The sequence below is a fragment of the Natator depressus genome, chromosome 28, assembly GCF_965152275.1.
Source record: "Natator depressus isolate rNatDep1 chromosome 28, rNatDep2.hap1, whole genome shotgun sequence".
In the NCBI taxonomy this organism is placed as follows: domain Eukaryota; kingdom Metazoa; phylum Chordata; order Testudines; family Cheloniidae; genus Natator; species Natator depressus.
Window position 1 is genome coordinate 2,352,346 of NC_134261.1, and position 21,951 is coordinate 2,374,296.

Consider the following 21,951-nt stretch of genomic DNA (forward strand, 5'->3'; position numbering starts at 1 on the left):
CATGGATGTGATGGGAGCCCGTGCGGGAGCTTTGCTGTGGGTCCCTCCCTCCTCAGGGGGAGGCGGAAGCTCTGCAGCGAATGTTTGACAAGTTCATCAACAAGACGCTGACCTTCAAGAAGGAGAACTGCGAGGAGCTGGTCCCCATCCCCGAGTACAGCGGGATCGTGTCGCTCTGCAAGCTCTTCTCTGCTCTGGCCACCCCAGAGAACGGGGTAAGTAGCAGACTGGAACCCACCCTCACACTCCCAGTGGCTGCCTTTCCGCCTGTCACTACCATCGCTCGGAGCAGGGGGCTTTCGTACGCTGGCTGGGCTCCTTTGCACCCATGGTACCCATGTGTCTGGGCATGGTAATCAGCACGAGCGCTATTCCTTGACTGTGATCCCACTGTTGTAAACCAAGAGTGACTCGACTCCACTTAAGTCAGCAGAGGGACCCTGCTGTGGGGAACTGGGAAGCTGACCCTTCAGAATCCAGAGCAGGAGTTTCTGTAGCAGAATTTGGTTTAAGAATCATCCCTAGTAGCTAGCGCTCTGGCACCCCCTTGTTTCTCAGCCTCTCCGTGTTCTCGTCACCCCTTACGGCCACGGCACCATTGGCCAGCAAAGCCTCCTGACCTTGGAGGATACACCAGTACCAAGTAGGGAGAGAAGAAATAAAGACTGATTCACTGGGTCCTGGTCATTTGAACTCAGAGTTTAAAGGTTCTGGGTGTGTCAACCTACAGCTCACCCATCATGGCTCCTGATGTACAGGGTATGCCAACCTAGAACCCTCCCATTTTGCAGCCTGATGTTCTGGGTACGTCAGCCTAGAATGCTCCCATGGTGCAGCCTGATGTTCTAAGTACATCAACATGGAATACTTAGAAGATTAGGGTTGGAAGAGACCTCAGGAGGTCATCTAGTCCACCTCCTGCTCAAAGCAGGACCAACACCAAATTCTTGCCGTGTCACCCTATGTTCCATGTGTGTCAGTGCGTGTTTATAGGGAATGCTCTGGTAGCCTGCGGTAAGGTTAGAAAGCCAGCTCAGTGCCGGGTTCCCGTCTCTTGCTCTCCAGGTGAACCCAGCAGATGGAGACAACTACACCACGGTAGTGGAAATGTACTTCGTCTTCAGCATGATCTGGTCCGTGTGCGCGGCGGTGGACGAGGAGGGCAGGAAGAAGATTGACAGCTACCTGCGAGAGATGGAAGGCTCCTTCCCTAACAAGGTCCCTGGGCATGAGGGAGCCCAGAGGAACGGTGGTGCTGTGACCAGAGCAGAGCCAAGAGAGTGATGGGGGGAGGTGTGGAATGGCCAATAGGGGAAGGGAAGAGGGACAGCGCTTGCCGGGGTGAGCAGCTCCAGTCATTTCCTATCTTTCCTGCCCCGCTTCCATCTCTCTTACCGGCATTGACACCTCAAGCCCCCCCGTAGTCCCCAGCTCTAAGGCGCTGCTGAGCCCAGAGCCTGATCCCCTTGGTGGCTGTGAGCTGGGCACTCCCAGGGCCAGGCCCCTCACGTGCTCTCCCTGCTCTCTGCAGGACACCGTTTACGAGTATTTTGTCGACCCCAAGAGGAAGAACTGGGCCTCGTTTGAGGACAAGCTGCCCAAAATGTGGAGGTACCCAGCCAAGTGAGTAACTGGTCGCTGGGGGCCGAGACGGGGGGCTGGGCTGGGCTCTCATCCTACGTCCCAGGGCCTCAGCTGGAGTATGAGCGGGAGAAGTGGGGGTCCTAACCTTGTGGGGAGAAGTGCACACTCTGGGGATCTCCTACAAAAGATCGATTTTAAGTGATTCTAAGGGATAGCAGACAGATCAAGGCAGATTACCTACCAAACTAAGCTTAATATACTACATAGATCGGATCTGAATAGCAGATCCTCACCCTCAGTGGTGATACAAGCTGGCTGCAGATCCTTAAGGGACAAGCCACACTTGCTTCCTGCTTGGAATCCCCAGGTGTTCCATTCACAGGCTAAAAATCCCTTTAGCCTGGGTCCAGCACTTCCCTCCAGTCAGTCTTTGCTCCGCAGGTGTTTCCAGGAGTCTTGGGTGGCGTGCGAAGAACCCCGGTTGATGTTACTCCCTCCCTTATGTAGCTTTTGCCTAGGGCAGGAGCCCTTTGTTTCAAAGCTTGGTTCCCAGACTGGTCTGTGGAAAATTACTGACATCCCAAGATGGAGTCTAGAGACATGTGGTCACATCACATGTCTTTGTAGAGTCATACCAGCCATCATAGAATCGTAGGGCTGGAAGGGACCTCGAGAGGTCCTCTAGTTCAGTCCCCTGCCCTCATGGCAGGACTAAGTATTATCTAGACCATCCCTGACGGGTTTGTCCAACCTGCTTTTAAAAACCTCCAACGATGGAGATCCCACAACTTCCCTGGGCAATTTATTCCTGTGCTTAACCATCCTGACAGGACGTTTTTCCCAATGTCCAACCTAAACCGCCCTGGCTGCAATTTAAGCCCATTGCTTCTTGTCCTAGCCTCAGAGGTTAACGAGAACAATTTTTCTCCCTCCTCCTTGTAACAACCTTTTATGTACTCGAAAACTGTTATAATGTCCCCTCTCAGTCTTCTCTTCTCCAGACTAAACAAATCCAAGTTTTTCAGTCTTCCCTCAGAGGTCGTGTTTTCTAGAGCTTTCATAATTTTTGTTGCTTTTCTCTGGACTTTCCAATTTGTCCACCTCTGTCCTGGAATGTGGCACCCAGAACTGGACGCGTTACTCCAGCTGAGGCCATATCAGTGCGGAAGAGAGCGGAAGAATTACTTCTCGTGTCTGGCTTACGATGCTCCTGCTAATACAGCCCAGAATGATGTTAGTTTTTTTTTGCAACAGGGTTACTCTGTTGACTCATATTTAGCTTGTGGTCCACTCTGACCCCTAGATCCCTTTCCACAGTTCTCCTTCCTAGGCAGTCATTTTGCATTGTGTGTGTGTGTACCTGATTGTTCCTTCCTAAGTGGAGTATTTTGCGTTTATCCTTATTGAATTTCATCCAGCTGACTTCAGTCCATTTCTCCAGTTTGTCGAAATCATTTTGAATTTTAATCCTACCCTCCAAAGCACTTGCAACCCCTCTCATCTTGATATCGTCCGCAAACTTTATAAGTGTACTCTCTATGCCATTATCTAAATCATTGATGAAGATATTGAACAGAACCGGACCCAGAACCGATCCCTGCGGGACCCCACTCGTTATGCCCTTCCAGGACAACTGTGAACCGCTGATAACTACTCTCTGGGAACAAAAAGAAAAGGAGTACTTGTGGCACCTTAGAGACTAACAAATTTATTTGAGCATAAGCTTCCAACCAGTTATGCACCCATCTTGTAGTAGCTCCGTCTAGGTTGCATTTCCCTAGTTTGTTTATGAGATAGTCATGTGAGACAGTATCAAAAGTCTTTCTAAAGTCAAGATATACCACGTCTACTGCTTCTCCCCTGTCCACAGGCTGTTTGGAGCGTTCATAGAATCATAGAAGATTAGGGTTGGAAGAGACCTCAGGAGGTGTCTAGTCCAACCCCTTGCTCAAAGCAGGACCAAACCCAACTAAATCATCCCAGCCAGGGCTTTGTCTAAGGATGGAGATTCCACCACCTCCCTAGGGAACCCATTCCAGTGCTTCACCACTCTCTTAGTGAAATAGTGTTTCCTAATATCCAACCTAGACCTCCCCCACTGCAATGTGAGATCATTGCTCCTTGTTCTGTCATCTGCCACTGCTGAGAACAGCCGAGCTCCATCCTCTTTGGGACCCCCCTTCAGGTAGTTGAAGGCTGCTATCAAATCCCCCCTCCCTCTTCTCTTCCGTAGACTAAACATCCCAGTTCCCTCAGCCGCTTCTCGTCTAAGTCATGTGCCCCAGCCCCCTGATCACTTCAATTGCCCTCCGCTGGACTCTCTTCAATTTATCCACATCCCTTCTGTAGTGGGGGCCCCAAAACTGAACACAATACTCCAGATGTATACTCCAGATGGGGGGAGGGATAGCTCAGTGGTTTGAGCATTAGCCTGCTAAACCCAGGGTTGTGAGTTCAATCCTCAAGGGGGCCATTTAGGGTTCTGGGGCAAAATTGGGAATTGGTCCTGCTTTGAGTAGGGGATTGGACTAGAAGACCTCCTGAGGTCCCTTCCAACTCTGATATTCTATGAATCCATTGATTTGGGTCTGTGTTCATTTGCGGGGAGGGATAGCTCAGTGGTTTGAGCATTGGCCTGCTAAACCCAGGGTTGTGAGTTCAATCCTTCATAGAATCATAGAATATCAGGGTTGGAAGGGACCTCAGGAGGTCATCTAGTCCAACCCCCTGCTCAAAGCAGGACCAATCCCCAATTAAATCATCCCAGCCAGGGCTTTGTCAAGCCTGACCTTAAAAACTTCTAAGGAAGGAGATTCTACCACCACCCTAGGTAACGCATTCCAGTGTTTCACCACCCTCTTAGTGAAAAAGATTTTCCTAATATCCAACCTAAACCTCCCCCACTGCAACTTGAGACCATTACTCCTTGTCCTGTCCTTTTCTACCACTGAGAATAGTCTAGAACCATCCTCTTTGGAACCACCTCTCAGGTAGCTGAAAGCAGCTATCAAATCCCCCCTCATTCTTCTCTTCTGCAGACTAAACAATCCCAGTTCTCTCAGCCTCTCCTCATAAGTCATGTGTTCCAGACCCCTAATCATTTTTGTTGCCCTTCGCTGGACTCTCTCCAATTTATCCACATCCTTCTTGTAGTGCGGGGCCCAAAACTGGACACAGTACTCCAGATGAGGCCTCACCAATGTCGAATAGAGGGGAACGATCACGTCCCTCGATCTGCTCGCTATGCCCTTACTTATACATCCCAAAATGCCATTGGCCTTCTTGGCAACAAGGGCACACGGTTGACTCATATCCAGCTTCTCGTCCACTGTCACCCCTAGGTCCTTTTCCGCAGAACTGCTGCCTAGCCATTCGGTCCCTAGTCTGTAGCGGTGCATTGGGTTCTTCCGTCCTAAGTGCAGGACCCTGCACTTATCCTTGTTGAACCTCATCAGATTTCTTTTGGCCCAATCCTCCAATTTGTCTAGGTCCCTCTGTATCCTATCCCTGCCCTCCAGCTTATCTACCACTCCTCCTAGTTTAGTATCATCCGCAAATTTGCTGAGAGTGCAATCCACACCATCCTCCAGATCATTTATGAAGATATTGAACAAAACCGGCCCCAGGACCGACCCTTGGGGCACTCCACTTGATACCGGCTGCCAACTAGACATTGAGCCATTGATCACTACATGTTGAGCCCGACAATCTAGCCAACTTTCTACCCACCTTATAGTGCATTCATCCAGCCCAGACTTCTTTAACTTGCTGACAAGAATACTGTGGGAGACCGTGTCAAAAGCTTTGCTAAAGTCAAGAAACAATACATCCACTGCTTTCCCTTCATCCACAGAATCAGTAATCTCATCATAGAAGGCGATTAGATTAGTCAGGCATGACCTTCCCTTGGTGAATCCATGCTGACTATTCCTGATCACTTTCCTCTCGTGTAAGTGCTTCAGGATTGATTCCTTGAGGACCTGCTCCATGATTTTTCCAGGGACTGAGGTGAGACTGACTGGCCTGTAGTTCCCAGGATCCTCCTTCTTCCCTTTTTTAAAGATTGGCACTACATTAGCCTTTTTCCAGTCATCTGGGACTTTCCCCGTTCGCCACGAGATTTCAAAGATAATGGCCAATGGCTCTGTAATCACATCCGCCAATTCCTTTAGCACTCTCGGATGCAACGCGTCCGGCCCCATGGACTTGTGCACGTCCAGCTTTTCTAAATAGTCCCTAACCACCTCTTTCTCCACTGAGGGCTGGCCACCTACTCCCCATGCTGTGATGCCCAGCGCAACAGTCTGGGAGCTGACCTTGTTCGTGAAGACAGAGGCAAAAAAAGCATTGAGTACATTAGCTTTTTCCACATCCTCTGTCACTAGGTTGCCTCCCTCATTCAGTCAGGGGCCCACACTTTCCTTGGCTTTCTTCTTGTTGCCAACATACCTGAAGAAACCCTTCTTGTTACTCTTGACATCTCTTGCTAGCTGCAGCTCCAGGTGTGATTTGGCCCTCTTGATTTCACTCCTGCTGGCCCGAGCAATATATTTATACTCTTCCCTGGTCATTTGTCCAATCTTCCACTTCTTGTAAGCTTCTTTTTTATGTTTAAGATCCGCAAGGATTTCACCGTTAAGCCAAGCTGGTCGCCTGCAATATTTACTATTCTTTCGACACATCGGGATGGTTTGTCCCTGTAACCTCAATAGGGATTCCTTGAAATACAGCCAGCTGTCTTGGACTCCTTTCCCCTTCATGTTAGTCCCCCAGGGGATCCTACTCATCCGTTCCCTGAGGGAGTCGAAGTCTGCTTTCCTGAAGTCTAGGGTCTGTATTCTGCTGCTCACCTTTCTTCCCTGTGTCAGGATCCTGAACTCAACCAACTCATCAACTGCCTCCCAGAGTCCCATCCACTTTTGCTTCCCCTACTAATTCTTCCCGGTTTGTGAGCAGCGGGTCAAGAAAAGCTCCCCCCCCTAGTTGGCTCCTCTAGCACTTGCACCAGGAAATTGTCCCCTACGCTTTCCAAAAACTTCCTGGATTGTCTATGCACCGCTGTATTGCTCACCCAGCAGATATCAGGAAGATTAAAGTCGCCCATGAGAACCAGGGCATACGATCTAGTAGCTTCTGCGAGTTGCCGGAAGAAAGTCTCATCCACCTCATCCCCCTGGTCCGGTGGTCTATAGCAGACTCCCACCACTACATCACCCTTGTTGCTCACACTTCTAAACTTAATCCAGAGACTCTCAGGTTTTTCTGCAGTTTCGTACCGGAGCTCTGAGCAGTCATACTGCTCCCTTACATACAGTGCTACTCCCCCACCTTTTCTGCCCTGCCTGTCCTTCCTGAACAGTTTATAACCATCCATGACAGTACTCCAGTCATGTGAGTTATCCCACCAAGTCTCTGTTATTCCAATTACGTCATAATTCCTTGACATCACCAGGACCTCCAGTTCTCCCTGCTTGTTTCCAAGGCTTTGTGCATTTGTATATAGGCACTTGAGATAACCTGCTGATCGCCCTCCATTCTCAGTATGAGGGGGCCATTTAGGGATCTGGGGCAAAAATTGGGGATTGGTCCTGCTTTGAGCAGGGGGTTGGACTAGATGACCTCCTGAGGTCCCTTCCAACCCTGATATTCTATGATTCTATGGCACCACCCACCGGCCTGCCCTCAGCCTGGCACTCCTCTCCTGCCACCTCCCCAGCTCCCTCCCCCTGCCCATGGCTGGTGCTTGCCCACCCAGCCCCCTCCCTTCCACGGCTCCCTACCCCTGCCCATGGCTGGTACCTGGCCTCTCCCTTCCCCAGATCATAGACTCATCGAAGATCAGGGTTGGAAGGGACCTCAGGAGGTATCTAGTCCAACCCCCTGCTCAAAGCAGGACCAACCCCAACTAAATCATCCCAGCCAGGGCTTTGTCAAGCCGGGCCTTAAAAGCCTCTAAGGACAGAGATTCCACCACCTCCCTAGGGAACCCATTCCAGCGCTTCACCACCCTCCTCGTGAAATAGTGTTTCCGAATATCCAACCTAGACCTCCCCCACTGCAACTTCAGACCATTGCTCCTTGTTCTGTCATCTGCCACCACTGAGAACAGCCGAGCTCCATCCTCTTTGGAACCCCCCTTCAGGCAGTTGAAGGCTGCGATCAAATCCCCCCTCACTCTTCTCTTCCGCAGACTAAACAAGCCCAGTTCCCTCAGCCTCTCCTCGTAAGTCATGTGCCCCAGACCCCTAATCATTTTCGTTGCCCTCCGCTGGACTCTCTCCAATTTGCCACATCCCTTCTGTAGTGGGGGGCCCAAAACTGGACGCAATACTCCAGGTGTAGCCTCACCAGTGCCGAATAGAGGGGAATAATCACTTCCCTCCATCTGCTGGCCATGCTCCTACTAATCCAGCCCAATATGCCGTTGGCCTTCTTGGCAACAAGGGCACACTGCTGACTCGTATCCAGCTTCTCCTCCACTGTAATCCCCACGTCCTTTTCTGCAGAACTGCTGCCGAGCCAGTCGGTCCCCAGCCTGTAGCGGTGCCTGGGATTCTTCTGTCCTAAGTGCAGGACTCTGCACTTGTCCTTGTTGAACCTCATCAGATTTCTTTTGGCCCAATCCTCCGATTTGTCTAGGGCCCTCTGTATCCTATCCCTACCCTCCAGCATATCTACCTCTCCCCCCAGCTTAGTGTCATCTGTGAACTTGCTGAGGGTGCAATTAATCCCATCATCCAGATCATTTATGAAGATATTGAACAAAACCGGCCCCAGGACTGACCCCTGGGGCACTCCACTTGATACCAGCTGCCAACTAGACATGGAGCTGTTGATCATTACCCGTTGAGCCCGATGATCTAGCCAGCTTTCTGTCCACTTTATAGTGCTCACAGGAAGAGAGTTAAGCGTCTCCTAAGGCCTATTGTTTTCCTAATGGCCCTTTCCCCACCCACTGTCTAGAGTGAAAGCGTCTTGGCTAGTGGGCATTCCCCAGGTGTACCTACCCTAGAAATGCAGAGACATTGACAATATTCATAACTTCAGATGCGAAAATGCTACATGCCTGCAAATGGGATAATCCTATTCAGCAAATCATCACCTTTCCAGTGACACCTCACATGACTTATTTTGCATGAAATACATCATAACTATGTAATCATATCACAGTGAAGAATACGGGCTGCAGTGTCACCGGGGTGGGATACAGGGCTGGATGGGCCCATTGGCCTGATCCAGGGGACGGGATATGGGGCTGGATGGGCCCGTTGCTCTGATCCAGCACCATGGTCCTCTCGGGCTGACCCCCATCTGTCCCCATCTTCCCAGCGCCCCCTTCTATAAGATCATCGTCCCCACGGTGGACACGGTGCGCTACAGCTACCTGGTGAACGCTCTGGTATCCAGTCAGAACCCGGTGCTGCTCGTGGGCCCGGTCGGCACCGGGAAGACCTCCATTGCCCAGAGCGTCCTGCAGTCCCTGGACAACACCAAGTGGGCCGTGCTGACCATCAACATGTCGGCGCAGGTAACGGGCCACGGAGATCCCCGGTGCCCCGGGCCAAGGTGATGGAGCCATGCAGTGGCACTGCCCCCTTGCAGGAGGGAAGTATCCTCATCCCTTTATACGTAGGGGAATCAGTGGCAAATGTGCGGGGGAAGGGACTTAGCTCTGGTCAAAGGTCAAAGCTAGAGCAAAGCCAGGGAGAGAATCTGGGAGTCCGGGCTCCCATCCATAACCCACCAGTCCCCACTCCCCTCCCAGAGCTGGGGAGAGAACCCAGGAGTCCTGGCTCCCAGCCCCCCCCGCTCTAACCGTAAACCGCACTCCCCTGCGAGAGCGGATGGGTGCCAGGCAGTTGCTGGTGGGTGGGTGGGTGGGTGGGTGCCGGGCAGTCACTGGCTGGCAGGGGGAGGCTGGGCGGGTGCGGGGCAGTCGTTGGCAGCTGGGTGGGTGCTGGGTAGTCACTGGCTGGCAGGGGGAGGCTGGGCGGGTGGGGGGGCGGTCGTTGGCGGCTGGGCGGGCACCAGGCAGTCACTAGCTGGCAGGTACCTCCGAGCTCTCAGTCCAGCGACGCGCCCATGCCCATGGCAGAGGGCTGATCCTTGGGTGGAGCCGCAAGCCCCCTGCCATCCCTGGACTCAGGTCCCTGCCCAACCTCACCCTGCCCCCCACCATCCCCAGACCACATCCAACAACGTGCAGAACATCATCGAGAGCCGGGTGGAGAAGAGAACCAAGGGTGTCTACGTGCCCATGGGTGGCAAGAGCATGATCACCTTCATGGATGACCTCAACATGCCGGCCAAGGACACCTTCGGCTCCCAGCCCCCACTGGAGCTGCTGCGCCTCTGGATCGACTACGGCTTCTGGTACGACCGCGAGAAGCAAACCATCAAATACATCAAGGTGCGGAGCTGGCTTTCCCGGTCCCCCCCACCCCACCCGGTCTCCATCGCTCCCTGCCTGGCTCCCACCGGAGCTTGGGCTCGGAGCCCCGTGGCTTGCACCTGCTGTGTCTCGGGGGCTCTGGCTCGGGGACGGCCGGCGGGACGGGCGAGCGCTCCCAGGGGCTGTTCTCCTGCCGCCAGGAGGCGCCATGCGCTGCCCAGCTCCCAGAGGCGGGTGGCTGGCTCAGCCCATGGAAACACTTCTCCGAGGGGTTTCTGCACAGTCTCATGGGGGGGGGGGTGCCCCCGCTGCCGCCGGCACTGGAAAAGCCTTCTGGAAAAGGAGTCCCATGGGGCACTTGAGCCGTGCCCCCTCTCTGCCGGGAGCTGCGTGGCTCGCTGCCCGGGGAGGGGCACAGCTACCCTGCCAGCTGTTCCAGGCTGTCAGGGGAGCTTGGCGGAGGCGGGGTCCTGGCAGGACTGGGGGAGCTGGCAGAGCCGGGGCCCAGGGCAGCGCTTTGCTCTTGTCTGGTTACTAGATGGGTGGATTCCAAAGCCAGCCGGGCATTTTACAGCCCTCCCATCTCGGCGGAAAAAGCTGGCAGGGATGGCGGCCGCGCCGCGGCCCCGGGGAGGCCGTTCCAACAGTTCGTGCGGACAGGGCACCTGCAGCATCACCAGCAGAGGCAGGTGTCTGTGCCTGAAATCTGGTTGGCACGTGCCACAGCAGACATTAGTACCTGGCGCTGCCACTGGGGCGCCATTAGTATGCGGCAGCAGCCACCCCTCCCGCGCCACGGGTCCCTCTGGATCCTTCAAGCGCTTCTGGGGGGAGAAGATAGGCCTCGGTCGCCTTTGGTGTGAGCAGCATCTGTCTCCCTGCAGGACATGTTCCTGATGGCAGCCATGGGCCCCCCGGGAGGAGGCCGAACCATGATATCCGGCCGGCTTCAGAGCAGATTCAATCTCATCAACATGACCTTCCCCACGGTAAGGGCGGCTTAGACATGCGCCACGCGGCTGCTTCCCCGGCTGGGCCTGGCAGAATCAGAGCTGGCCACGCCAGCCAGCCCCTCCTCCTGGGGTCGATCCCTCCGCGAGGTGTCCCGGGCGCTGTCGGCCACGTTCCAGACGGCACACGGGGGCTCGCGCCGCAGGTTAAACCCGGCTGCGTGGCTGTGCGATCTGCCCGGCCCGTCGAGAGCAGCTGTGCGTAACTGCTGGGACTCGGGACCCCCTGGTGCCTGCTGCCACGGCACGCCGGATTCTAGAGCACCATTCGCCCCCGGGCACCCATCGGCCGGCCCCTGGGATGCCCACAGCCCAGTCAGCAGCCGCAGGAGAGGGGCCGTGGAGGCTGCGTCCCCTCCCTCCTGCACCGGGACGGGGTGCCCGCAGGTAGGCGGGGTGGGCCCGCGAGGGGAGAGCGGCTGGCGCTAGGTGCTGCTCCGGCCTCCCCGCAGGAGCCGCAGATCCGGCGCATCTTCGGCACCATGCTCAACCAGAAGCTACAGAACTTTGAGGAGGCAGTGAAGCCGCTCGGGAACATCGCCACTGAGGCCACGGTCGAGCTGTACCACGGCGTGGTGCAGAAATTCCTGCCCACGCCCGCCAAGATCCACTACCTTTTCAACCTGCGCGACATCTCCAAGGTACCCTGCTGGTGCCCCGCCCACCCCCGGGTCAGAGCCGAGCCCGGTGCCCAGCGTGGAGCCATGGGGCCCCGTACGCAGTATCTGCTGTGCCCACACGCGGGGGCTGGGGGCGCAGAAGGTCCCTGGCATGAGCGGGGCTGGCGCAGGAAGGAATCCAGCAGAGGCTTGGTGTTGGTGCCCGGTGCCCTGCACATTGGGTCTCCTTCCCTGCCAGTCACAGTAGCAGCCACACGCAGCCGTGTATCAAGGGTTGGGATCCTGCCCGGGGGTTTGCAGGACCGGCTGGCTCAGGGAGGTGGGGAATGGGGCACGGGGCCTGTCCCCTGTAGGGGGCGCCGGCTCCCACCCGGCCCCAGGGCGGGGCCTGGCTGGCTCAGGGGGGTGGGGAATGGGGCACGGGGCCTGTCTCCTCGAGGGGCCTGTTTCCGTTTGGGACCCCTTGGGCCAGGCGAGCAGCTGGGGGAGGGGTCGTCAGTTTCTCACCAAGACACACAAGCCCCACCCCCCGTCAGTCACTGTCCTGTGGCGGGGTCCTGCAGCCGGTGGCTCAGGCTCTGCCCCTCGCACAGGTGTTCCAGGGCATGCTGCGGGCGCACAAGGACTTCCACGATACCAAGCCCAGCCTCACCCGCCTGTGGATTCACGAGTGCTTCAGGTACAGCTGCAGGGCTAGCGCAGGCCCCTGGGCACTGCCAGCCCGGTGCCCCGGGCGTCTTCCCTCCCCCCACGGCCGGCCACGCTGCTCCTGACCTCCACCCCCTGGGGACTGCCAGCCCGGTGCCATGGGCATCTTCCCTCCCCCCACGGCCGGCCACGCTGTGCCCCACCTCCAGCCCCCTGGGCACTGCCAGCCCGGTGCCATGGGCGTCTTCCCTCCCCCCACGGCCGGCCACGCTGCTCCTGACCTCCACCCCCTGGGCACTGCCAGCCCGGTGCCACGGGCATCTTCCCTCCCCCCACGGCCGGCCACACTGCGCCCCACCTCCAGCCCCCTGGGCACTGCCAGCCCGGTGCCATGGGCGTCTTCCCTCCCCCCATGGCCAGCCACGCTGCGCCCCACCTCCAGCCCCTGTCAACTCAAGACACGACACACCCCCCCTTTCCTCCCATGTGGAGCCCGGCCCCTCCCTGCTCCTGGGGGTGCGGGGTGACCCCCGGCGTGTGAGTCCAGCCGCCTCCCTCGGCAGGGTCTTCTCCGACCGCCTGGTGGACTTGGCCGACAAGGATGCCTTCATTGCCATCCTGAGTGAGAAGCTGGGCTCCTTCTTTGACCTGACCTTCCACAACATCTGTCCCAGCAAGTCCCAACCTATCTTCGGTGAGTGCCACGGGGTGCTGGGCCTGACGGGCAGGGGCCGGGCGCCACATGCTCTGACTGTCACTGCCGAGCCCCGCTCCTGGGTGGGGAGTGGGGGCTAGTGGTTAGAGCAGGGGGCCTGGGCGCCAGGACTCCTGGGTTCTCTCCCTGGCTCGGGGAGGGCAGTGGGTGTAGTCGTTAGAGTGGGACTCAGGCCTGGCAGCCAGGACTCCCGCGGGCTAGGCTGGCCAGTGACCCAGGGGACACCGAGCCTTCCTCTTGCCCGCTGGCCAGGGGACTTCATGCGGGAGCCGCGGGTCTACGAGGACTTGGTGGACCTGTCGGCCCTGAAGCTGGAGATGGAGCGGGTGCTGGATGAGTACAACCAGACGCCTGGCGTGGTGCAGATGCATCTCGTGCTCTTCAGAGACGCCATCGAACACAGTGAGTGATGCGGGCCAGGGCGGGCAGCACCTCCCACACCGTGCCCCTGCCAGGCGCCTCCATGGCTCCCCCCCAAGCCCTGCCAGTGCCCCTCACTCCCGACCCGCAGCCCCTGCCAGCCCAGCTCTGGCACCTGGCTCCAGATCAGAACCGACCCTGAGCCCCACAATATCAAGCAGGCCGCCAACGCTTCCCCTCCCTGGGGGGAGTTGCATCTTTCCCACTTCCCAAACTGGGGAAACGGAGGCACGCTGCTCAGGGCAGTGGTGGAACGGCGGATGGGACCCAGGAGTCCTGGCCCCTTGATCTTTGAGATCTCTCTGAGTTAAATCTTTATCCCTCCTTGGGTGCCATTGAGGGAGCTGATGGCAGCCTCCACTTTTGGTGGAGGAAAAATCCCAGCATGCAATGCAAGCCTTTTGGTCTCCATGGGACTACTGGGGTGGCCAGTCGGCTGCCCACTCCGGCCCCGGGGTGCCCCCTTCTGACCAGTGGCTCCCCCCGCAGTTACCCGGATCGTGCGGGTGATCGGCCAGCCACGCGGGAACATGCTGCTGGTGGGCATAGGGGGCAGTGGGCGCCAGAGCCTGGCACGCCTGGCCTCCTTCATCTGCGAGGACCAGACCTTCCAAATCGAGGTGACCAAGCACTACCGCAAGCAGGAGTTCAGAGATGGTGAGTGCCCCCTTCACTCAGCCCCCCACGGGGCCAGCCCCCCGGGAGCTGACGCTCTCCTGGCCTCTCCCCCCAGACATCAAGAAGCTGTACCGGCAGGCGGGGGTGGACCTGAAACCCACCACCTTCCTCTTCGTGGACACGCAGATCATGGACGACTCCTTCCTGGAGGACATCAACAACATCCTGAGCTCTGGGGAGGTGCCCAACCTCTACAAGGCCGACGAGTTCGAGGAGGTGCATGCGTGCGCCAGCTCCGGGCTGGGGGGCACCACGGGCAAGGGGCTGGCAGGGCCGAGGGGAGCAGCAGGGGTCCCCCTGCGACAGCTGTCCTGAAGGACCACTCTGCTGGTGCCCCTCACTTCCAACCCGCAGCCCCCTGCTAGCCCAGCCCTGCCCCACGCGCTGTGCAGGTGCCCCTCACTCCCGACCCGCAGCCCCCTGCTAGCCCAGCCCTGGGCTTCGCCCCTTTTTCCCCAGAGGATCTGTCCCAATCCACCCCCGGCAGTGCGGAGCTGCGTGGCCGGCACGTGGGTGCTGATCACGGTGGCTGGAGGGGGTGGGTGGGCCCGGGCCCGTTGTAGGGGGCAGGGCCCGGGACTCTGTGCCCAGCTGGAGACACTTCCCTTGTATCTCAGATCCAGTCCATGATCCTGGACGCGGCCCGAGCCGAGGGCATCCCCGAGACAGCCGACAGCCTCTTTGGCTACCTGATCGAGAGGGTGCGGAACAACCTGCACGTGGTGCTGTGCCTTAGCCCCATCGGGGACCCCTTCAGGTGAGGGGCCAGGAGCCACAGCGCCCTCTGGTGGGAAACTCCGGAGTCGCCAGCAGCCGGGACTGAAAGGACGGGAGCGGGGAGCACAGCGAGGAGCCCACAACTGTTTGAGGGCAGGAGCTGGGGAGAGAGAAGGGGGCTGGGGTGACGGTGGGGTGGGAGCGAGGTAGAGATGGGAGAGGGAGTGGGGCAGAGATGGGGGGTGGGGTGGGAGCGGGGCAGGGATGGGGACAGGATGGGAGCAGGGAAAAGATGGGGGGGCCCGATGAGAGGGGGAAGAGGTGAGGGACGTGCTTAGCTCGGCACCCCCGGTCCCCGTCCCCTCAGGAACTGGATCCGTCAGTACCCGGCGCTGGTGAACTGCACCATGATCGACTGGTTCTCGGAGTGGCCGCGCCAGGCGCTGCTGGAGGTGGCAGAGAAGTACCTCGAGGGCGTGGACCTGGGGGGCCTGCCGGAGGTGAGAGCCGCAGCCTGGCCCCCCGGCCCCTGCCGGCCCAGCCAGAGCTGCCTGGCTGCACGCTGGGTGTGCTGGGGGGCAGGCCGGGGCGGGAGATCTGCCGGGGACCATGCTGGGGGAGCCGGTGCTCAGAGTCAGTGCTGGGCACTACCTGGGGGAGACCCCCTGAGCTGTCGGCCTGGCGTGGAGTCAGGGTCCCGGCCGCATCCCAGCCCCGGGGTTCCCATTCTGCCTCCCAAACTCCCCAGGGCTTGGAACCAGATCCAGGATTCTCCGGCTGTGCGCCGGTTGCCGTGCCCCTCCCCGGAGCCAGCCGGCCGCCGCACCCCTCCCCAGAGCCAGCTGCTGTGCCCCTCCGCGGAGCCACCATCACTGGCCACACCCCTCTGCAGAGTCAGCCGGCCACCCTCGCTGGAGCCGGATGACTGGACACACCCCTCCCCGGAGCTGCCTGCACCCCTCCCCGGAGCTGCCTGCACCCCTCCCCGGAACTGGCCGTGCCCCTCCCCAGAGCTGGCCGCCCATCCACGCCCCTCCATGGAGCTGGCTGCCTGTCTGCGCCCCTCCCCGGAGCCACCCATGCCTCTCCCCAGAGGTGGCTGCATCTCTGCCCCGTGCAGACACATTGGTTACTGCAAAGCTGGTCCCTTCCCATCTTCTCTCCTCAAGTGGGGGAGCAGGGCTCCTGTTGGCACCCCCTCCGCCGACCTGTCCCCATCTGGGCGCCCCCTCCCCACTGCTGACCCGGCCCCGTCTGCTCCCCCAGATCCACAAGAAAGTGGCCAGGATCTTTGTGACCATGCACTGGTCCGTGGCCTCCTACTCGCAGAAGATGCTCCTGGAGCTCAGACGCCATAACTATGTCACCCCCACCAACTACCTGGAGCTGGTCTCAGGCTACAAGAAGTGAGTCCCTGCCTCACGGTCCTGCGGGCCGGCCACCGGCAGACGGGCTGGGGAGCCGAGGAGATCTGCCCAGACGTGGAGGGGTTTCCCCGGGGGGTGGGGCAGGGGGAGCCGAGGGGATCTGGCTGGACACGGAGGGGTCTCCCTGGGGGGCAGGATGGGAGGAGCCGAGGAGATCTGCCCAGACATGGAGGGGTCTCCCTGGGGGGCGGGGTGGGAGGAGCCGAGGGGATCTGCCCAGACGCGGAGGGGTCTCCCTGGGGGCAGGGCGGGGGGAGCCGAGGGGATCTGGCTGGATGTGGAGGGGTCTCCAGGGGGGCAGGATGGGAGGAGCCGAGGGGATCTACCCAGATGCGGAGGGGTCTCCCCAGGGGGCGGGGCGGGAGGAGCCGAGGGGATCTGCCCAGACGCGGAGGGGTTTCCCTGGGTGCGGTGCAGTGGGAGCCGAGGGGACCTGGCTGGACGTGGAGGGGTCTCCCCGGGGGGCAGGATGGGAGGAGCCAAGGGGATCTAGCCGGACGCGGAGGGGTTTCCCCGGGGGGCGGGGCAGGGAGAGCCGAGGGGATCTGGCTGGATGTGGAGGGGTCTCCCGGGGGGCGGGGCAGGAGGAGCCGAGGGGATTTGGCCAGACGTGGAGGGGTTCCTCCATGCTGGGGCCCAGAACTGGTGGGAAAAGGGGGGGCGGGTTTCCCATGGCAAATGTCATTTCAGCCCCAGATTGAAATATTTCCTCGCTGGGCACTGCGGTGGCTCATGGGAGTTGTAGTTCGGGAGCCTCGTGCTCCCATCCTCCTCTCTAGGCCAGGCACCCCGGCTAGACCACATCTCCCATGAAGCATTGCTTTGTCCCCTCTTGGAGGGAGGAGGGGATGCATCAGAGGAGTCCCAGGTGCATCGTGGGGGCTGTAGTCCGGCAGAGAGCCCTGCCCGGTGCTGCAGGGGTGGCTCAGGCGGGAGGGCCCCGGGGCCGTCTCCCCGCAGGCTCCTGACGGAGAAGCGCAAGGAGCTCTCGGACCAGGCCAACAAGCTGCGCAGCGGGCTCTCCAAGATCGACGAGACGCGCCACAAGGTGGAGGTCATGTCGCTGGAGCTGGAGGACGCCAAGAAGAAGGTGGCGGAGTTCCAGAAGCAGTGCGAGGAGTACCTGGTCATCATCCTGCAGCAGAAGAGAGAGGCCGACGAGCAGCAGAAGGTGAGGGGGGGCTGGCTTGGATCCGGGCGCGGGCTGAGGGGCGCGGGGGGCCTGGATCCTGACGGACGGGAGGGGGTGAGACCCAGATCCGGACTCAGACTGACGGGCGCGTGGCGCCCAGGGCCGGATCCGGATGCAGGGTGAGGGCGCGGGGCAGGAGGGGAGAATCGGCAAAGCCCCCACCCCATGGCTGCTCTGCCTGGCCCCTCTCCCCAGATGGTGGGCGCGAACAGCGAGAAGATCGCAGTGGAGGAGATCAAGTGCAAGACGCTGGCTGACAACGCCCAGAAGGACCTGGAGGAGGCGCTGCCTGCACTGGAGGAGGCCATGAAGGTAACGGGCAGAGGGGCTGGGACCCCACTGCTCCGGCTCCGTGGCGTGTCCTGCGGGTGGTGCCCCAGAGCCCCTGGCGGGGGGCCCCTTCCCCTCGGGCGCCTCCCCCACCTGCCTCCCTCCCCCCAGGCCCTGGAGTCGCTCAACAAGAAGGACATGACGGAGATCAAGTCCTATGGGCGCCCGCCCACGCTGGTAGAGACGGTGATGCAGGCCGTCATGATCCTGCGCGGCAACGAGCCAACCTGGGCCGAAGCCAAGAGGCAGCTGGGTGAGGAGTGGGGAGGGGCTGGGGCAGACGGGGGTTTGCGGGGGAGGGGGCAGAACTAAGGGGTGGAGGCTGTGAGCAAGAGGGCAGTGGGTGGTGGGGAACTGCCAGCCGGGCGCTGGCTGGGGGCGGAGGCAGGGGCTGGTGAGGAGGTGGGCAGTGGCTGGGGGTGGAGGAGGTGGCACAGGGGGCGCTGCGGGGCCGAGGAGGTGGGCAGTGGGCAAGGTAGGCAGTGGATAGGGTGGGCACCGTGGGCACCCTCCCCTGCTTCTCTGTCTGCAATGGCATCCCAGCAGCAGCCCGAAGGAGCGGGCAGGGTCCTGCCCTGGAACCCAGAGGGGCTGGCCCTCGCAGATCAGTGCCAGGCAGGACGGGCCCAGGGTGTGCCAGTCCTTGGGCCTCGCCCCCCTGATCCTGGTGCCCACCCCAGGCGAGGCCACCTTCATCAAACAGCTGATCAACTTCGACAAGGACAACATCTCGGACAAGGTGCTGAAGAAGATCAGCGGGTACTGCTCCCAGCCCGACTTCCAGCCCGACATCATCGGGCGCGTCTCGCTCGCCGCCAAGTCCCTCTGCATGTGGGTGCGAGCCATGGAGGTGAGGGGGCGAGCGCCAGCCACAGGTGGGGGAGAGATCTGGGGAGGGGAGGGGCCGAGCACCAGCCACAGGTGGGGGAGAGATCTGGGGAGGGGAGGGGCCAGGCGCCAGTCACAGGTGGGGGAGAGATCTGGGGAGGGGAGGGGCCAGGCGCCAGCCACAGGTGGGGGAGAGATCTGGGGAGGGGAGGGGCCAGGCACCAGCCACAGGCAGGGGAAAGATCTGGGGAGGGAAGGGGAGGGGCCAGGCACCAGCCACAGGTGGGGGAGAGATCTGGGGAGGGGAGGGGCCAGGCACCAGCCACAGGCAGGGGAAAGATCTGGGGAGGGAAGGGGAGGGGCCAGGCACCAGCCACGGGCAGGGGAGGGATCCGGGGAGGGGAGGGGAGGAGCCGGGTACCAGCCACGGGCATGGGGAGGAAGCTGGGGAGGGGAGAGGAGGGGAGGGGCTGGGTGCTGGCCAGGGGGAGGGGAGGGGCTGGGCACTGGCCACGGGCAGGGGGAGAGAGCCGTGGAGGGGAGGGGCCGGCCACGGGCAGGGGCAGGGGGAGGGGGCCGGTGAGGGGAGGGGCCAGGCCAGGCCTGGGGAAGGATCTCAGTATTCTTGTCAGCAAGTTAAAGAAGTCTGGGCTGGATGAATGGACTATAAGGTGGATAGAAAGCTGGCTAGATCGTCGGGCTCAGCGGGGAGTGATCAACGGCTCCATGTCTCGTTGGCAGCTGGTATCAAGCGGAGAGCTGCAAGGGTCGGTCCTGGGGCCGGTTTTGTTCTATATCGTAGAATCCTAGAAGATCAGGGTTGGAAGGGACCTCAGGAGGTGTCTAGTCCAACCTCCTGCTCAAAGCAGGACTAATCCCCAACTAAATCATCCCAGCCAGGGCTTTGTCAAGCCTGACCCTAAAAACTTCTACGGAAGGAGATTCCACCACCTCCCTGGGGAACCCATTCCAGTGCTTCCCCACCCTCCTAGTGAAATAGTGTTTCCGAATATCCAACCTAGACCTCCCCCACTGCAACTTGAGACCACTCGGTCCCTAGTCTGTAGCTGTGCTTATCTTCATTAATGATCTGGAGGATGGTGTGGATTGCACCCTCAGTAAGTTCACAGATGACACTAAGCTGCGGGGAGAGGTAGATACGCCGGAGGGTAGGGTTAGGATACAGAGTGACTGAGACAAATTGGAGGATTGGGCCAAAACAAATCTGATGAGCTTCAACAAGGACAAGTGCAGAGTCCTGCACTTAGGATGGAAGAATCCCAGGCACCGCTACAGACTAGGGACCGAATGGCTCGGCAGCAGTTCTGCACAAAAGGACCAGGGGGTTACAGTGGAGGAGAAGCTGGCTAGGAGTCAGCAGTGTGCCCTTGTTGCCAAGAAGGCCAACGGCATATTGGGCTGTATTAGTAGGAGCATGGCCAGCAGATGGAGGGAAGTGATTATTCCCCTCTATTCGGCACTGGTGAGGCCACACCTGGAGTATTGCGTCCAGTTTTGGTCCCCCCACTACAGAAGGGATGTGGCAAATTAGAGAGAGTCCAGCGGAGGGCAACGAAAATGATTAGGGGGCTGGGGCACATGACTTATGAAGAGAGGCTGAGGGAACTGGGCTTGTTTAGTCTGCGGAAGAGAAGAGTGAGGGGGGATTTGATAGCTGCTTTCAACTACCTGAAGCAGGGTCCCAAAGAGGATGGAGCTCGGCTGTTCTCAGTGGTGGCAGATGACAGAACAAGGAGCTATGGTCTGAAGTTGCAGTGGGGGAGGTCTAGGTTGGATATTCGGAAACACTATTTCACGAGGAGGATGGGGAAGCACTGGAATGCGTTACCTAGGGAGGTGGTGGAATCTTCATCCTTAGAGGCTTTTAAGGCCCGGCTTGACAAAGCCCTGGCTGGGATGATTTAGTTGGGGTTGGTCCTGCTTTGAGCAGGGGGTTGGACTAGATACCTCCTGAGGTCCCTTCCAACCCTGATCTTCGATGAGTCTATGATCTGGGGAAGGGAGGGGCCAGGTACCAGCCACGGGCAGGGGTAGGGAGCCATGGAAGGGAAGGGGCTGGGTGGGCAAGCACCAGCCATGGGCAGGGGGAGGGAGCTGGGGAGGTGGCAGGAGAGGAGTGCCAGGCTGAGGGCAGGCCGGTGGGTGGTGCCGTGCTCGGGGAGAGGAGTGCCAGGCTGAGGGCAGGCCGGTGGGTGGTGCCATGCTCGGGGAGAGGAGTGCCAGACTGAGGGCAGGCCGGTGGGTGGTGCCATGCTGGAGGAGAGGAGTGCCAAGCTGTGGGCAGGCCGGTGAGTGGTGTTATGCTCGGGGAGAGGAGTGCCAGGCTGAGGGCAGGCCGGTGAGTGGTGTTATGCTCGGGGAGAGGATTGCCAGGCTGAGGGCAGGCCGGTGGGTGGTGCCACAGAATCATAGAATCATCGAAGATCAGGGCTGGAAGGGACCTCAGGAGGTATCTAGTCCAACCCCCTGCTCAAAGCAGGACCAACCCCAACTAAATCATCCCAGCCAGGGCTTTGTCAAGCCGGGCCTTAAAAATATCTAAGGAAGGAGATTCCACCACCTCCCTAGGTAACCCATTCCAGTGTTTCACCACCCTCCTCGTGAAACAGTGTTTCCGAATATCCAACCTAAACCTCCCACACTGCAACTTGAGACCATTACTCCTCATTCTGTCATCTGCTGTCACTGAGAACAGTCTAGATCCATCCTCTTTGGAACCCCCTTTCAGGTAGTTGAAAGCAGCTATCAAATCCCCCCTCATTCTTCTCTTCCGCAGACTAAACAATCCCAGGTCCCTCAGCCTCTCCTCATAAGTCATGTGTTCCAGTCCCCTAATCATTTTTGTTGCCCTTCGCTGGACTCTTTCCAATTTTTCCACATCCTTCTTGTAGTGTGGGGCCCAAAACTGGACACAGTACTCCAGATGAGGCCTCACCAATGTTGAATAGAGGGGAACGATCACGTCCCTCGATCTGCTGGCAATGCCCCTACATCCCAAAATGCCATTGGCCTTCTTGGTCGGGGGAGAGGAGTGCCAGGCTGGCAAGGGGTTGGCAGGATGATGGGTGTGAGTGAAAACTGTGAAGACAAGAAGGAGAAAGAGAAACAAACATCAGGTTCTATCCCAGCTCTGGGAGGGGAGTGGGGGGGGTGGTTAGAGCTGGGGGGTGTAACGATGCTGGTTCTGGCGGGACCCAACTGAGAGTACCAACTCAGGACAAATAGCTTAAAGCAGGGCAGTTACAGCCCAAGGCTGGGTTCTCTGTGCACACCAAGGCAAGGCAAACCAAACCAGCCAGACGGAGAAGACTTTGGTTTCACCCCACTGGCTTAACCACAAGTCACACAAGCAATTCCCTTAGACACTCC

General features: G+C 59.2%; 1 protein-coding gene across 1 annotated transcript in view; it reads left to right on the plus strand.

The window, feature by feature from the left end:
• The window catches only part of DNAH2 (dynein axonemal heavy chain 2), a 110,010-nt gene that overhangs the window by 62,782 nt on the left and 25,277 nt on the right, over positions 1-21,951 (plus strand). The window contains exons 46-64 of the mRNA XM_074941231.1: positions 57-215; positions 1,066-1,218; positions 1,532-1,623; positions 8,914-9,112; positions 9,770-9,994; positions 10,861-10,965; positions 11,439-11,627; positions 12,200-12,285; positions 12,818-12,948; positions 13,222-13,371; positions 13,879-14,046; positions 14,123-14,283; positions 14,685-14,824; positions 15,152-15,284; positions 16,051-16,190; positions 17,172-17,382; positions 17,599-17,715; positions 17,845-17,986; positions 18,414-18,583. Of these exons, the coding sequence (XP_074797332.1) occupies positions 57-215; positions 1,066-1,218; positions 1,532-1,623; positions 8,914-9,112; positions 9,770-9,994; positions 10,861-10,965; positions 11,439-11,627; positions 12,200-12,285; positions 12,818-12,948; positions 13,222-13,371; positions 13,879-14,046; positions 14,123-14,283; positions 14,685-14,824; positions 15,152-15,284; positions 16,051-16,190; positions 17,172-17,382; positions 17,599-17,715; positions 17,845-17,986; positions 18,414-18,583 (2,871 nt within the window). The remainder of the gene's footprint in view (positions 1-56; positions 216-1,065; positions 1,219-1,531; positions 1,624-8,913; positions 9,113-9,769; positions 9,995-10,860; positions 10,966-11,438; positions 11,628-12,199; positions 12,286-12,817; positions 12,949-13,221; positions 13,372-13,878; positions 14,047-14,122; positions 14,284-14,684; positions 14,825-15,151; positions 15,285-16,050; positions 16,191-17,171; positions 17,383-17,598; positions 17,716-17,844; positions 17,987-18,413; positions 18,584-21,951) is intronic.